Source organism: Clinocottus analis, unplaced genomic scaffold (assembly GCF_023055335.1).
Source record: "Clinocottus analis isolate CAN_PGR_092001 unplaced genomic scaffold, fCliAna1.0.p SCAF_10, whole genome shotgun sequence".
NCBI lineage: Eukaryota > Metazoa > Chordata > Actinopteri > Perciformes > Cottidae > Clinocottus > Clinocottus analis.
Window position 1 is genome coordinate 12,023,621 of NW_027175821.1, and position 17,500 is coordinate 12,041,120.

The following is a 17,500-nucleotide window of genomic DNA, read 5'->3' on the forward strand; positions in this document are numbered from 1 at the left end:
TCTCTCATCTGATTTATTTGTCAGACAATTTATCACAGAAAAAAAATACAGTTTTGAAAAGTAGTTGAATAGCATTGTTTGACAGTCTTGTTTTTTTTAGGGAAGATAAAGGTGATCAGATATTGGATTACAACCTGGAGATTCAAACCATGGAGGACCAGCTCAAGAAACTTCAGAAAGAGGTACAGACTGAAACCTGGTGCTCTGATTGGGTTATTCCTCTGTCAAAGAGAAAGAGAGACCCTTGCTTTGGAGAAAGAGAAAGACTTTATCACACATAAAGCTTCACTAGCTGGCAATGGCTGTTATATACTTTAATTTGGCCTAAAAAACAGTCTCTCTGTGTGTGTGTGTGTGTGTGTGTGTGTGTGTCTGTGTGTCTGTAGAACCGCTCTCTGCAGGGTGATGTGAGGGGCATGCGCGCACTGCGGGATGAGCTGGACTGCGCCCGAGAGCGAGCTGCACGGACAGAGCAGCTCCAGACTGAGCTCCAGAGCTGTAAACACAGATTGCGCAGCCTGGAGCTCACACGCACTCAGCTGAAGGTACACACAGACACACACACACACACACACAGCTCACATGCTTCTGAATAAGAAAACAAGCAGCACGGCAACATTTACACCATGAAATACATTTAAATTGCTTTGGCACTAAGTTACATATTTGAATCTTCCACACAGAACAAAATCAAACATGCTCACAATGCCTTTGTACACATCTACACACAAACAAATATACACACACTTCAACGACCTCATATGAACATTAACTGCGGAGGTCACTTCAAAAAGATCACCCATTTACCTTTCTCTGAGTAAGTACTTCTTTTTTCTAAAGAAATACCACTTTTATCGCAAAAGTCATATACTCCATCTGACGACCCTGAGCATTTCATATGAACAATTCTGAAGCTCAAAGAGAATGAGATTATATTGTGTGATGTCATCAGGATTTACAGCCTGAGGCTGCTTCATTGACAAAGAGTAGGAGTGCGTCTTCAGTTATTTAAGCTTTTACACCCAAATGAGATTTATCCTGAGGTAGTTTAACTATTCTGAGGCAGAAAATGTGCTCATACTCTTGTAAAGAACCTCCCAGTCACTGACACCTTCTCAGTCTGTTTTGATTAACTCTGCCTCCATACTGTGACAGACCACATTAGCTGGTGTGTTTATGTTGACAATAAATGTTTCACAATTTCACAGTAATCTCTTTTGAATAGTTGTTAAAACCGGTACAGGGAATGTTTTCCTGAGAAAAGATTATGATAACTGCTTGAAATTATGGTGAAAACCCAAATTACCCTCAGCTGCCACTGAAAAGACCAACATGTGAACCAACGATGATCTCTGAAGACTAACGCAGCAGAGGACACAGATTTCATGATCTGATTCTTAGCCAATCTCTGGTCTGGATGTCTACCTGGCTTTTGTCTGACTGACATGACGACCTCACTATATGTAGCATATTCTGCTTATGTCGCCGCATTCAGTCTCATGTTCTCTATGTGTCTGTGCTTGGCGCCCCCTGCAGGAGCAGCAGCAGCTGTGCGCAGCACTGCAGGAGACCAAAGTTCTTCTGGAAGAACAGCTAGCCGACGCTCGAGCGCGCTGCTCCTCAATAAGGGAGCTGGAAAGGGACAATCTTCTGCTGCGTCATAAAATCATAGATGTGGAAGCGGTCGGTGTAATTTAATGACATAAATACATATCTTATTTCTGTGTGTACGCGTATGCACCATAACATGTGAAGAAAAGCCCGTCCTTGGTACGTGTTAACACATGTACTGGCAAAGGAGAAGCATTTCTTGATGAATCTGTGTGTGTGTGTGTGTGTGTGTGTGTGTGTGTGTGTGTTTAGGAGCGGGACACTGAGAGGCAGCGGGTTGATGAGCTGCTGGAGATGAACATGAGCCTTGAGGCGGACCTGAGGCACAGCAGCAGCAGCAGCGTTCCTGCTTCGGTCGCTGCGGTTCACAGACGTTTTCTCCAATCAGAACTGGACTCTGACGAAGAGCTAAGCGACCTGATTGGTCAGAGCTCCTGCTTCTCCGCACCTTGTCATTTAAGACATTTTAATTAACTGATAAGAGAAAATATGTTGAGGTAATACCGGCCCACAGGTTATCAATCAACAACAATCAAAGGAATCTCTTCGTTTATCCATTTCTGTTTTTCTTCTTCTGGCCCTCCTCTTTTTCATCTTTCTCCTGCTTTAATCTTTATTTTTTTCTCCCTCTCTCTCAGATCAGAAGTCGCTGAGCGTGGAGGTGGGTGAGGCCTCGACGCTGATGCTGCTGGGAGCAGAGCAGGAGAACGCAGAGCTGAGGAGACGACTGGAGGAGCTGCAGGAGGTCAGGGATCAGGGGTTTGATAAGAAATACAAGTTTACCGGTACTCCATGCTAGTCAAAGTCAATAATAGAGCGTTAACATGACTGTAATGTGCTTTATAATTGATATGATTATTGTGTCTTGGTGGAACAAATCATTCAGGCAAGACTCTTTAATGACAATAGCAGTACTTCCACCTTTCAAGTCAACCAGGCATCACTAAAGTCACACATGAAGCTGCGCTATCAGAGTAAATTAAACAGGAGAAGCAGGAAGCAGCAAAATGGAGACGTTAAACATTTATCTTCTTTTGCTCCAGGCTGATTATCCAGATACAAAAGATGAGCTGGCTTGCCTGGAGACGGCACATCAGAACACACTCGGAGAGGTGAGATGAAAGGGAACAAAAAGTTTCTCTGGATGTGAAATCAACAGAAACTGAAATAGTTTCTGAGAGACTGATTTGTCAGACGTGTATATACACACACACCCTTATTTATGCATTGTTGTACACATTTACATGCACACACTGATACAACACAAATACATTGTTATTATAACAAATGTTGTGTTATTAATCTCAAATTGTTTACTACCTTCACTGAAACCCTGCGATTGACATCTGTTGAAAAAAAACATTATATATCAATAATCGATACATCAAATGATTGCAGCCCAATAAATGTCACAGTTAGTATGTTATAGAAACTCAGTGACTTTACTTTTTCATAAAAATAATATAAGTGTGATCATTGGATGTAACTCCAACACAAACATCTTCAGCTGTAATGAATTGTAAAAATAGATGAATCAAGAGATCAATAAAAACAACGTATCCTTTTGCGAGCAGTGCAGCTGTTCAAATACACAAATACTCTCTTTCTTTCTTTTTTTATTACATATTTTCTCTGGCTTTTAAAATATTGTTAATGGCTGCTGCCTGACATCTGTTTCAGGCTGCTAGACTGAGTTTTTTATGGTTGTTTGTAGAGTTGTGCCTTTGTATTCAATGTTCACAACAGAAAAAAAATAATTTAAATCAATCACATATTTTCCAGCTGTCAATACTTTTCTTTCTTTTTTTTCTTTTTTTCCTTCATTGTATGGAACCTGGATGCTTTTCCAGTAAGAACAAGAGGCGGTTTCAGGCTTTTTTTTACCCACAATGCTTTCAAGTTCAGTCATGTTCAATACATGGGAGTAGTACAAACAATGCAATCTCACTTTCATTATAAACTCATATTTTCTTTCAGTTTCAAAACTTGAAGAATGAAAATGCCACTTTGATGCAGCGCCTTGAACAACTCGTGACCAAACTGCAACAAGTAGAAGACGAGAGGAAAGAGGAAGGAGTGAAGAAGTTAGACAGAAAGGAAGATGAGAAGGTGGAGAGAGGAGTCCAGGGCTCTGAATCCTGCAGAGGAGAGGGTGAAGGAAGGGTGAGATTGATGGGGGTGAGAGAGAGGAGTGGAGAAAACATTGTAACCCAAAGGGAAGCAGGAGTTGGGGAAGAGATTCTCCATATTGAAGGGGAAGCAGAAGAACCATGCGATGAAGAGGTCAAGTCCGTAAGGAGAGGAGAAGCAGAGGGAGGACAGAAGGAGAAGGAGAAAGACATGAAGAAAGAACAGACTGCTATGGCATCAAGCTCAGAGATCCAAAATCACCCCAAAGGTCTAGAAGATGATACAGAGAGCACAGCTGCAGACCAGGCTGTTTGTTCCCTGTCTGGTGCTGATGTGGAGCTCCTTACAAACCGGCTCCAGGAGGCCCACGAGGAGGCTGACCGACAGGCGATTGTGGCACAGGACCTGCGCTCCAAACTGGGGGAGCAGAGCAAGAAAAGCTGGGAGGCTGAGCAGAGGCTGGTGGTCCTGGAGGCCGAGCTACAGCGTCTAAAGAAAGCTGCCGAGAGTCTGGGAGACGCCCGCCGGCAGATAGAGGTACAGATGCATAGATAGATAGATGGGTTAATGGGTTTTTTTGGGGGTCGATGAATGGGAAGAAAAGGTGCTAATGTACATGTTCAGATCATGCATAGTTGGTTGGTTTGATGGATAAATTAAATATATGTTGTGTTTAATAATATTGAAGTAAGGGTAATATTTAGGTAATATGTTTGAGTCAAAATTCCTACAATAATTGAAAAGACAGCCACACAGATTCATTTCATCATTTATGAAGTTGTTGATTTAAAGAGGAACGCCTTTGGGTTTAGTCATGCTTGTGGCTCAATATCTTCCCGTCGTGTTTCCAGGGTCTTCAGTCGGAGAGTCTGATTATGGAGGAAGAGCTGTGCCGCCTGCGGAGCCAAGCAGCGCTTCATGGGATGCAGACCACGGTCATCGCCACCCTGGAGGGAGAGCGGGCCGCGCTGGAGAGAGACAGGGACACGCTGCGCAGCACCACGGACGCCCTGCGCAGCGCCCAGCGCAAGGTTGGAGAGTACACGCGCACAAACACACAAACACATGATGCAGCTGTTACACCAAACATTTTCATGACCACGGCAGATGTCATTTTACTTCAGGGGAGCTGGATGAATGACAGGGAAATACATGTAGAAACGTACGAACCAAATTAAAGGGAGCAGACTTTTTGTGATGTAACGCAAACCCTCAGTAACAAGAAATGTGGTACCGTTTGAATAGCTGACCTTAGCTGTAATGTCTTTAGATACTTACTTGGTTCCATTAAATCCAATACTTTTTAATTATTGTGTTTTGTCTTGCATTTATATCTTTATATATGTTTTTATAAACACAGTATTGTGAGACTGTTTTAAACTGAGATGTTCACATATTGACGTGCAACATATTCAGATATCACAGGTGTTGGTACAATATAGTTAGTGCATATTTCCCTATTCAATAAAACCAAACTCAGGATGTAGACGTCTTTGAGATCTTCTCAAAAAAATGTATTCAAAATTATATATTTAATGTGTTATTTGCAATTTCTTAAAAAGACTAAAGAGAAGCTAGCTTTAAAGAAATACCATGAAAGGGATTTGTGAATACCTCCTATTCAGAGAGAGTTGTACTCAATCCGCCATCTGCCCTGATGCCATCCAGCTATATGGAATCAGGTTGTAAAGATAACTTTGAACATTTCTAAACAACAATTATCACTCAATGTGTAAAAATGACACAAAGATGTGGTTTCTAAATCCTCTGAAGAAAACTGAAGCAGAGAATACTTTATTGTCTACATCTATGTCTGCAAACTCTCCTGTCTTTTTGAGCACTTCCACCTTTAGATCAGTGGAATAATGTTAAAATTCCTTTTATCTGCGTACTTAAGTCCAATTGTGAAGTACCTAATATGTATCTACTATTACAAAACAGTTATACTACTACTTGTACTACGACTACTACTTGCACCCGAGTGAAGGATCTGAATCCTTCCTCCAGCACTGTGCATGAGATAAATAAAAGGGAGTCTGCTCCCTCAAGCTGCTAGAAGTACAAAACAAAAACAATAAAAGAAACTGCACAGGGTACCTTTCAATAATTTCTAATAAACAATTTCCACAAGTTGCATCAGGAAGGAAGCAGAGGGTCCAAACCGGAGGTCAAGATGCTCCACACCTAAAGATAAATGTCTTTTTTTCAATATCATTTTAAAAGGTTTTTTTCCGATGTGTTGCCTGGTTTATTAGTCCAACTCCTGTTATTTGGCCTCTCGTTTATGAATTACATAGTTTTAAAATGGTGTGTCTGAGAAATGTCCCGAGCTACACAAGAGCTACCTCCTGGAGCATGTGTTAGTTTGTGTGTTAGTGGTATCATTATTGTATCTGTCATACGTTGATGACGCTGAATGTCTGACCAAACCAGTTTCACTTCTGGGCAATAATAAATGCCTCTAATCTAAAGTAGCCGGTGAGAAACAAATAGCAATGATCATCTTCTCTCTTTTCCAGAGTGACCATCTAGAGCTCTCCTCTCAGACTCTCAGGGCAGAGGTGGAACGGCAAGGTCGGAGTTTGGAGACTTCTCGTCGTCGGGAAGAGGAGCTGGAGGCAGAGCTCCGCGAGGCAACTGTGGAGGCCGAGTCTCTGGCCCGGGCGCGAGAGCAGGCGCTGCTGGAGGCGTCAAGGCTGGAGCAGGAGAAGGAGCTGTGTCAGTCGGAGCTGGACAGCCAACGGAAGGAGGGCAGGCAGAGAGAGAGAGAGGCTGCGAGGCTGAGGCAGCAGCTGGAGAGCACGACCCTGGCCCTGGAGCACAGCAACCAGAGAGCTCGGGCCCTAGACGCTGAACACAGGTACTCTCTCTCACACACACACACACAAACACGTACTCCTGTTCACACACTTAACCCTGATCACACACTGAGGTACCCAATTAACTTTACAAGGCATCAGAGAGAGCTACTTGGCGGCACCATGCATTTATCTTTAATGTCAACTCTATCTTCATTCAACCTGTGTCTGACCCCTGTGTGGGTGGGTGTGTGTCTGTGTGGTGTGGGTGTGTGTGTGTGTGTGTGTGTGCGCGTGCGAAGACGTGTGTGTCAGCAGCTGTCTGAATCCAAGGAGCTCTGCTCTCGGCTGCAGGACCTTGAGAAGGAGTTCAGCACTCGATTAACCAGCATGGAGGAGGGTAAACAGCAGCTGCAGGAGCAACATGCAGATGCTCAGGCCAAGATTCATTCTCTGTCGCAGGTTTGTGTGTGTGGAAGCTGTGACGTGGTAGTTTAGTCACTGACTGTGGAGATGTAGCTGAGGGGGAACTCACCCACACTTTCTCACCTTATCCAGACAGCAGACATTTCCTTTTATAGACTGTTATTAATCATGTATATTTATAGTGTTAGTCCATCCTATAATGTTTCTATGTTTATCATGCTTAATATTGCAATGTGTTCATCCAGGAAAACACAGTCAGTAGGAAGTCAGTATTCTCAAATAATGCAAATTTCATACCAAATTTGATAGATTGTTCTGTGTGCTGGTGATGGACACTTTTGTCTCTGAATGCAAAGCGCATGTGAAATGGAGAATCTGTTGAGTCATGAAATCCCACAATGGAACGAAAACACTATTTTCTGCTGGAAATCCCAAATGACATACATGAAAACATACTGTGGTGCAACTCTACATCTGTCAGAGATGACTCAACACTTATGGTAATTATTAAATGTCCCAAAAGCATAGTCCCTCAAAAAATAACACTTTGAGGGAAAACATTTCTCCTTCTTTCTTGTCTACTAACTGCTAACCTATTCTCTGAACATTAAATAGTTCTAACGTATATAATTAGTATTTAGTATGGAATTAGGCAACAACTATAGTATTAAAGTGTTCATATGAACATTGGTTATTTTAGGAATGTATCGACTAACAAAGTCCCCTGAGTAAAATGAATCATATAGAGATGTGTACTTTTGATTTGTCTTATAAAGATCACCTTTTTATTTTCCTCACATTCTAATCTTTGAGCGCTGCATTGCCTCTCACTTCTCTCTTATCAGGACCTAAGCAATGAGCAGGAACGCTCCCAGAAACTGTCCACTGAAGTCGAACGCCAGTGCCAGAAGCTACAAAAAGCCGAGGCTGATTTAAAGACGACAACCAGTTCTCTCAACCAATCAGAGGAGAGGATAGAGTTGCTCTGCCAGAGCCTTATGAAAAGTGAATCTCTTCTCCAGTTTGAAAAGAGAAGAGGAAGTGTGGAGGTGGAAACTACGTCCAATTCGAATTCAGACTCCTCAGACAAAGCACACATTTCTCAGAAAGCGACCCAGGAGACGTCACATCTGGATCAATCCCCTGCAGCTGGCAAAGGTCGTGACCTTTCCTTGATCCATAACCATGCCACGGGAGAGGCAGAGAGGCAGCTGAGTGAGCGGTTGATAGAACTAGAAAGAGAGGTGTGTATCTGTGTTTGAATATATGTTTTTATATGAGTGGCAGCCCTTGTATCTGATTTTCTGGATGTCGAGTTCGATGCAGCTCCTGTATGATGGAGACGATCTATATTATGTTGAAATGCTCTAGAGATGCTTGACGACTACAATTCACAGTCGGCCGCCACTTCCACGAGTGCAGCACTTTATTTCCAGGACTACCACTTTATCTCTGCTCATCAGTTTTTATAATGTTACCTCGGCTACGGTTAATCTTCCTTATCTCTTCTGCTGCTCTCTTGCTCTCGCTCGCACTTTCTTTCTCTCTCAAACACACATAGATACGCTCATAAACTCTAACATCAAGCTGTAGGGAGATTAAAGGTAAAAAAAAAAAAAAGTTGAAACGTATTAATAGATAAATGTATTATAAGTATCAACAGTAGAAGTTCTGTGATTGATTTACGATTAGATTATTAATACTGATGCATTAAGCTGCTCAAGGTGGAACTGGTTTTCACCCCTGATGTGTAGTTAGTTAGTTTAGTCCAGTGGCCCCTGAGGGCTCACAACAGACATCTGTGGGTAAAGAGAGGAGAAGGAAGAAAAAGGAAAGTTCTGCAACACAAATAAATATTCTCTTTTCTTCTGTAATGCTACGTATTAAATATTTTGGGCATGCTTTCACCTCTCTGGGCCTCACACTGTTAAATATAATGAAACTATCTCAGAACTTTGGCCCAGGAAATGTTTCTTCAACGGAACAACTCATTTGAAATGTGACAACCAGTAATTGCTTTTTCTGTAAGAGGTCACACTCTAAAAATCACGGTTTAAACAATGTATTGTATTTTAAAACCTCATTTGTTCTTTAATGTAAAATCTTAAACTGAACTATAACTAATAACTGTAGCTTACAAATAACTTAAGTAAAAAACAATATTATTTTACTCTGAAATCTTGTGGATTTATAGTTGAAAGTACTTCAAAATTATACTTTCCTCAACTGACATTGGAAGGCAAACGGTGAAATCTAAATTAGCGAGTGAAAAAGGTAGTATTCACTGGTGTAGCAGTATGATTGAATCAGGCGCTGGTAGGAAATGTGAAAGAATTGGAAAGGAGAAAAAAAAGCACTGCCAAACACCAAAACTGAGCTCTAGATGACTCACACATGAAGTGTGTTGTTGCTGTGCCAGAACTTGAATTTGTTTTTCAAAAATTCAATTTAAATTCCCATCGTTTCGTGGGTGTAGAGACAAGTTTTGTTTGGCCTCAAGCTCATCTTTGTTCTGCATAAAAACACCAGGTTTCCAACAGCCATTTTGAAAAAATATGACATTTACTATTCATTTGGAATACATCGATCATATTGCACAATCAACGCATTTCAATCAAATAACATATAAGTGTGCAGATTTTCTGATTGGATCATAAATACTTGAGCAAAAATCTGTTTATAAACAACATATGTTGACTACTAATGTAGGTTTGATATATTGTACATTTAGGCATACGGAGGAGATGAATTATTTTCATCTCTGTGTAAATAGATTGAATCAAATGTCATAACGCTGCTACCTGACTGAGCGCTTTGAAAGGTCAGCTGCAAATGAGGTTCAAATAATATGGATATTATGAGGCGCACGTGACGTCAAAGATAGCACAGCCTCTGCACACGGCTGTGGACACTCTCTCTATGTGAACTTTTGTCTCCCTCAGAAAGCGGTGGCATTTGCGGAACAGGAGGCTTTGCTGTCGCGGCTGACCCAGTCCCAGGAGGCATGTGAGCACCTTAAGGAGCAGCTGGAGGCTCTGCGCCGGCACTCCCTCAGCCTGCAGGACTCCTGCACCCGACTACAGACACTCAACACCCAGCTACAGGTAACCGAACACACAGATAGAGAATGCTCTTATGGCTGAAAGCATTTACTCAATTTGGGATTAATGAAGCATATTGGACTCTCAAATGTGTATCAATCCTTTGTTTTACCTAAATTAAGGCTAATGGGAACATTTTGATCATTAGACACTATTCTTTATGGAGACAGTGCATGCTTGTCTGTTGCTTGGTCTTGATATGAAATGTGGATTCAAATGTCCCCCTCAAGAGGAATTGTAAAAGGTATACGCAAATATTTGCTAGCGTGCTAAACCAGACATTATACATGCTTAACATGTTAAATTACTGACGTGAGAGTTTAGCTCAAAGGACTGCTGTATTGGTGTCGGCTGTAGACTTCAGATTTCAGACGTATACTCTTATTGTACGTGGATTATTTGGAAAATGACAAAAAAATTACCACAATGAGCCAAAATAGAGACAAAAAAAGTTATCATAGTTTCTGTTAGAAGATGTCGGCACACATTTGATTTCTCCGTTTTAAAACACACACAGGTGGAGCATGCATCCCTAAGCTCCCAGCATGCAGCAGTGCTGGTGCGCTGCAGTGAGAGTGAGGCCCGGTGTGCGGCTCTGGAGGCCGAGTCCAAGGTGTGGGCGCGGGAGCGTGAGGAGTCGGTGGCCAGGATGGAGGCTCTGAGGCGGGACCACGATCGCATGACTGGTCTGCAGCAGCGGCAGGAGGTGGAGCTGGAGGAGCTGCTGGACAAACACTCTCAGATGAGGAGCAACAACCGCAGCCTGGAGGCTCAGCACAGAGAGCTGGAGGCCAGGTACAAACACACACTGACTACATTCAATTGGATCCTGATTTATTTTTCAACCCTGGTGAGGACTTTTAGTTCACCCAAGAATAAAAATGCACACAATAATCCAATAAACCAACCTTTGAAAAAACACTGTCTCTCTTTCTGTCATACCATTTAAGATATAATTGTTTTCATGCTGTGTTTGTAATGTCAAGATACAAGGAGCTCCTGGATGGTAAATCCCAGCTGGATGAGAGAGAGCTGGAGATGAAGATGGAGAGAAAGGAGATGGAAGCGGAGGCCCAGAGGAGACTTGAGAGAGAACGAGAGCTGGAGAGGCTAAAAGAAGACAACGAGAGGTAACAAATTAACTTTCCAATCAGTACCATATCGATGAGATCTGCTCATCCTTTTACTCCTCTCCTCACACTGCATGCATGTTGCATTGACTATGAAGAAGCAGCCGCATTAATGTCTCTTTAAGAAGCACAGGGAGCAAAACTGGAATTGGTTTGAATGCAAATGTACTTTAGGAATGCACATAATGCATTTTTATGTGATTCGCAAGGCTTTTGGGTACAAAACAGATTTCAGGGGCAAAATATATTTTATGACCTCAGTTCCAAATCATCCAAAGGCAGAACATGTAAGGCTTTTAGAAACAATTAATTAATGGTCAAGGTTGAGATTTCACTTCTTTTTCTTGTTTTGAACACGTGTGTGTATTTAAGCCTGATTGCATATTATTTAGGGGCTGGTTTGTGCTTTATATAATGATGATGATCATTCTTATTATAAGATACTTGTGCACCATAATTAGTTATAATCATTCTAATAATTATGTGTTTTTATACTCTGACAGTCTTCAATGCGAGGTTATCAAGCCAGAAATAGGACGGCTTCCTCCAGGTTGACAGATGAAACATGACCGAAAATACATTAGTAACATATCAAAGGTCAAATTCTTCTTAGACATGTTTAGAAAATTCGCAAACTTGACAATGAAGGGGTTGTAATGAACTTACAAATAATGATCACCTTTATATATGCAGCTTCTCTCGGCTTTCAAGAGATGTACAGTGAGTTTCAGCTCATTGTTTAGTTGTCCAGCAGCAACTTTACTGTTCTGGTTCACTGTAATGCAGCACACAGCTGTTTTCAATGAAGAAAACTCTAAATCCCACTTAATTAATAAAAATATTATATTTTTATCCCCAAGGGGAAATTTGTTGACGGAGTAGCAGCTTACAGACACAAAATAAAATATAAAACAACAGGGATGAAAGATATATACATAGAATAAATAGCTGGGATGAAAGATATGTACAGCTTATTTATTGAGGAAATTAAATAGACAGTAAACAGTAGAAGAGTGTAAAAATGCAAAGTATGTATGTGCAAGTGTAGGTGTACAGTGATTCATTAGTTGACAGAGGATCTGGCAAGAGATGAGATGATGTACTGTACAGTGTACACTTCAGAGACAGATGTAGAAGCTGATGAACATAGTGGAGAACTCAGCAGCCAAAGAGCAAAGAGAAAAGTTATTATTAGACTCACACTAATCAGGTGGACTGAAATACAACTCTATGTGAATGATAATGCTGCTCCATAACTCCTAGATAATGTATAAATATGCAACTGTTTTCTAACTCGTGCATAATATAACAATATGACAAATATGTCAATGTTGAAAAAAACAAGTAAAATGTTTCTGGCTTCTGTATTTGCCACAAAACAAAGACATTTGAAGAGGTTACCATGGACTCATTGTTTTACTATTTGCTTGCATTTTATATAAGAAATGTTTCATTGAATAATGAATAATTAAAGAATCATTAGTTGTATCTCTAAAGGAAAGCCTATGGATAGCGGTTGATTTGTTTAATGCTGAGCCATGCTGCACACAGTTTAGCATTAAAAGTTTCACTTCAAAACATTTTGAATCCACATTGGGAACAATAAATGTTTGATGTTTAATTACTAAATATGACCAAATTTCTCCCACAGTGATCATTAAGAGTTTCATCTAATCTCTAGTAGTTCTCAATACAAAATAAAACAAAGGCATCTGCCCGAGCCGGAGCCTTGGTCTAAAATGGTCTAAAACCACTGACTGACCCTGTAATGTGTTCTTCAACCATTTTGTCTGAGATGATATCAGATTTATTTGTTGGTGGTTTTCTGGCCCTGCACTCATAATATAATATAGTGATGTGCTTTAGGTAAAGAGCACTTACCAAACCAATGATACACAACACTCCACAGGATAACAGTGACAGCGGTGAGTAAAGCCCGGCTGTGTGTCGGTGTTTCAGGCTGCAGGCTCAGCAGAAGGAGGGGTTGGCGTCACAGGCGGAGCTGCTGGCTCAGGGCTCAGTGCTGAGGGCCGAGCTGAGCAACTCCCAGCTGGAACGGACCCGACTGGAGGGGGAACTCAGCGGCCTGAGGGAAACCAACCAGAGCCTCGACCTCAGCAGCGCCCGCCTCACCAGCCAGTACCAGGTATTCACCTGAAACACAGAAATGCATTCACACACCTGCAGATACACACAGGTGTTCTGTATTCAAGCTGCCAACCAACCAATGACTTGCAAAAAAGGGATTTAGTGCTCATTACCGTCTTTATATACCATAATACATTTAGTCAAAGCATTGTTGGGCAATTAGACAACATGTATTAGCAATGAATTGCAGACTTTAGAGAGCATTTTACACAGTTGTGCGGTCATTGAGGAATAGCTATTAAATTACCAGCAGGGAACAGTGCGAGGCTGATTTCTAATGCTTGATATAAAAATATAATTTCATGTCAGAAAAATGATATATTAGTCAAAACAGAAACTGAATACCAAGTGTTTAATAAAGAGTAGAAGCATCTTTGCCTCCAGCGTTGCTCTTCCGTGTAATGCTGTCAAACGAGTACTGAATATTGAAAATGTTCTTCAACCAGGAAAGTCTTTGGCCGTTTGAGGGCTGAAACAGATGGAAATTGACTTCCTTTAAAAGGTTTTAGAAGTCAACGACCTGATGCTGATTCATCGTGCTGTTTATGAACCCTGAATCAAAAGCTCGTACTGGAGTTTTGTTTTCGATATATGTGAAGAAATGTAGTACAAGAGGTTGCAGATACACAAAATCAATGCAGGACTCAAGACATACGCCTGTTTTCTGAATCATTGTCAGTTGGCAAGAGCAAAACCAACCTTTAAAAGAACAGTTGAACGTTTGGGGGAAATGCAGCTAGGATGGATACCACGCTCCTGTTTGCATTGTAAATATTTAGCTGGAGTCAGGTCAGCTGAGTGGAGCAGGAGGGAAACAGCCCGACTCTGTCTGAGTGTAAAAAAAACATGATGTGCCGTGCACATTTGTCTAGGTCCGAGCAGGTTACCAGGCAACCAGCAGAGACTGCAGGAAGTTACTGGACCTGGTGGAGACATAGTTTAGCATCGACTCCTCTGTGAAATGTCAAACATTTTTACCCTTTAGCTTTAGAGGTGCTGGTAGGGAGATGTCTTCACATTTGGAGAGGACAAGCACAGCTGTTTCCATCAGCTTTTTGTCTTTGTGCTAAGCTAATTGCTAATCATAGCGTCGCAACAATGCAACTTTACAATTTAGTAGTTAAGAGCAAAATTAAGGCAGAGTTTGAAGATGGATGTGGTCAAAGCAAGGGCACTTGAAGTAAGGGGGTAGGAAGTGGCATTTAACCCCCCACCCTCCACTTCTACACCCCTGGCCTGATTTGGCGGTGCAGGGAAAACCCCAGTCACCATGATTCGTTTTTCTTCACATTTGTATACATTTATGCAGCATAAATATGCATACATATACATATTTATGTATGACTTTATGCAGTACTTTATCTGTATTTTTTTCTTCTTCTAAATATATTCAGTGTATCCACCAAACACAAAGGAAAGTTTCTTGTAAGTGAAAACCCACTTGGGAATAAACTTCATTCTGATTGAGAATAATGCTTAAAAACTAAATTCAACAAGCAGAATCAACACACATTTTTGAGTTATCCCCCAAATTTTACACTAATTACCTAATTTCTTGGTTAATTCTCACCCTTATTTCTGGACGGATAATTTATTTGTCAACTCAGGCTAAACTGTCTCTTCATTCAAAACTACGCTACAAATGTTCAGGTAGCAGCATTCCTCTGATCACTGGACGCCTTATTCAGCCCCCCACTGTCAAACTTCAGCTAGTGAGGTTTTAATCCTTGGAATCAGACTCCCTGGCTTCTCATTGCAGTGTTTTGTAGAGAAGTGGAGAGGAGGCCGCGCTTCTGTTTGATCAAAAGGAAAGGTTAAGTCCGGAGCCTGTTTGGTCGGGCAATTAACCTGCTGGAGCTGCTGTGCTAACCGGTGGCGCTGCAGGTGATTGAACAGCGGCTATGAATGGCAAAAATAGTTGGAAACAAAAATACAAATTGTGAAAGATGTTCGTGTCAAGGTGCAGCCGTAACGTCTGGTAAGACTTAGAATATTCCAAACTTAGACATGTTTTCAGATGTTAAGAAAGATCACTGGTTTTTAACTTTCACTGCATAGTAATTACTTTCAGTAGATTATGTGACTTTGTGTAATATATTTTGAAGTTAACTCCTAAAGTTAATGCCTTTAACAGCATCTTCCTCTTTGTAGAGCAGCTGAGGGAATTATTTGGTAATTTGTGAGACTGCCTTTCAGTCAGTCAGTGCTGCTGAGCTTCTGACCTCTCGCTTCACAATTTTGTCAGGTTTCATCAAATAAGTTTGCAGTTTTTTCAGACCATTGCCCCAGCTATTCAGTAACCATGTATTGGATCTTTTTGTATCTCTTTATGTTGCTTTTGACATCTTCACACACCATGAAAGTCTTTCAGACATTTTTCAGAGATGTAAGATTCAATACTGCTGACCACTTTTCAACTATTTGAAAATTAACTTCTATATTCTCTACATTGATGGCAATCTGTGCTCAAACACACACACACACACACACACACACACACACACACACACACACACACACACACACACACACACAAACACTCACACACATAGACAAACTAATTACCAAAACATAACAAAAACTAAATTCCAAACCATTTATTTTGATCAATTTGATCTCATGTGTGTAGCTGTTGACTCAGCTCAAGGGGAACATGGAGGAGGAGAACCGACACTTAGCAGAGCAGAACCAGAGTCTGCTGAAGGAGAACCGGGCCTTACTGGAGCAGAGCCTGGAGCGCCGAGACCAGCACTACTCACAGCAGAGGGAATACCAGTCAGTATACGCACACACAAACACACACACAGTCCAGATAATGTGTTGTGTTTGTAATTACAGACAAAACAGAATTACAAAAGCCTATTGACGAAGACATTAGGTTTCCTCACAGACATAAATAACATTCAAAGCTGTTCTTCAAAGTAGAACTAAGTAATGTGTGTTACAGAAAACATTATTTGTTAACATTGTAAGGGGGAACACAGTCTGTCTTCATATCCAGGACAGAAAAGCACTTGTGTAAAGGTTTAAGACCGCAAGACAACAATTTCACAGTATGACAACACTCAGCAGTCATCCTTTTAAATGACTAACAGACTGGTGACAGATTAATCCAGAACTAATAGGGAGCATGCAGTGCTGGTTTCACCTTTTAAGTAAAATAAGCCACATTTCTCACAAATTACACATTTTTTGCATCTTAATTTTCAGCTTCATTCTTGAAAAGATCTTTTTCATTCACAGATATTTCTCTATTTTTTTCATGAAATACGTCTTTAAAAGGTGGAGTCAACGATTTGGGAAAAAGATTGATATTTTAACAAAACAGAACAAACACAAACCAAAAACCGTTATCAGCATGTGCCCGTCTCGCTGCCTTTCTTTCATAGTGGTCTGAGTCACCGTAAGGAGACTGTCGCTATAAACCTGCCAGCGGCATTTCATGCAGCATTCTCCCTTTTCTGCCATCTCCACTATCTATTTTGCAAGAGCATTGGTTAAAAAGAATACAATCAATTCATTGTGTTTTACCCCCCCCCCCCTCCTATGTGGAGCCGGACCATTCTCTACAATTGACAGCGCTGTGGAGGTGCGACTATGAATGACTATACTGTCCTCTACATGAGCAGGAACACTGTGTTTCTGATGGAATAGCGTTGTGTGGCTTAGTCCGAGCCTCTTTGTTTGTGTCACATTTACAGAGCGAGGGCTGTAGTTCTTTATTGAGTGCAAACAGCTAGCACAGAGCAGATGTTGTCTGCATTTGATACAACGTGTATTGGAATAAACTCGCTGACTGCGCCCCTAACACTGGTGTGTCTTTATGCCATGCATTGTTCACACCTATAGTCATTTATTTTAATCTTTACTCCATATCAGCATAGTTGTCATCATAAAAAAAAACAAATCCTCATTGCATGCTGGGATAATGGGATAAACAGGATCATTAGTCTCGGGTTTGACTAACACGAGTTTGTACAAAACCTTTATTGTGGCATGATATCACTTCATTCAATCTTTGGAACAAACAGAAACACAGCATGTGTAATATGTGATTCATGCAAAATAGAGAAATATAGTTTTATAAGAAGAACAATTTTAGGGTAACATTTAGCTTGTTAAGTACAAAAGAGCCCCCTGTGGAGGTTTTGATCAT

At 41.0% G+C, this 17,500-nt stretch overlaps 1 protein-coding gene across 1 annotated transcript in view; it reads left to right on the top strand.

Moving 5' to 3' along the window:
* Positions 1-17,500, top strand: part of ccdc88b (coiled-coil domain containing 88B) — a 36,022-nt gene that overhangs the window by 11,055 nt on the left and 7,467 nt on the right. Inside the window, exons 9-24 of the mRNA XM_068586143.1 lie at positions 101-182; positions 387-545; positions 1,537-1,683; positions 1,864-2,035; positions 2,250-2,356; positions 2,655-2,723; positions 3,589-4,278; positions 4,593-4,772; positions 6,261-6,601; positions 6,842-7,001; positions 7,811-8,209; positions 9,908-10,069; positions 10,584-10,861; positions 11,053-11,196; positions 13,156-13,342; positions 15,974-16,119. Coding sequence (XP_068442244.1) covers positions 101-182; positions 387-545; positions 1,537-1,683; positions 1,864-2,035; positions 2,250-2,356; positions 2,655-2,723; positions 3,589-4,278; positions 4,593-4,772; positions 6,261-6,601; positions 6,842-7,001; positions 7,811-8,209; positions 9,908-10,069; positions 10,584-10,861; positions 11,053-11,196; positions 13,156-13,342; positions 15,974-16,119 — 3,423 coding nt within the window. The remainder of the gene's footprint in view (positions 1-100; positions 183-386; positions 546-1,536; positions 1,684-1,863; positions 2,036-2,249; positions 2,357-2,654; positions 2,724-3,588; positions 4,279-4,592; positions 4,773-6,260; positions 6,602-6,841; positions 7,002-7,810; positions 8,210-9,907; positions 10,070-10,583; positions 10,862-11,052; positions 11,197-13,155; positions 13,343-15,973; positions 16,120-17,500) is intronic.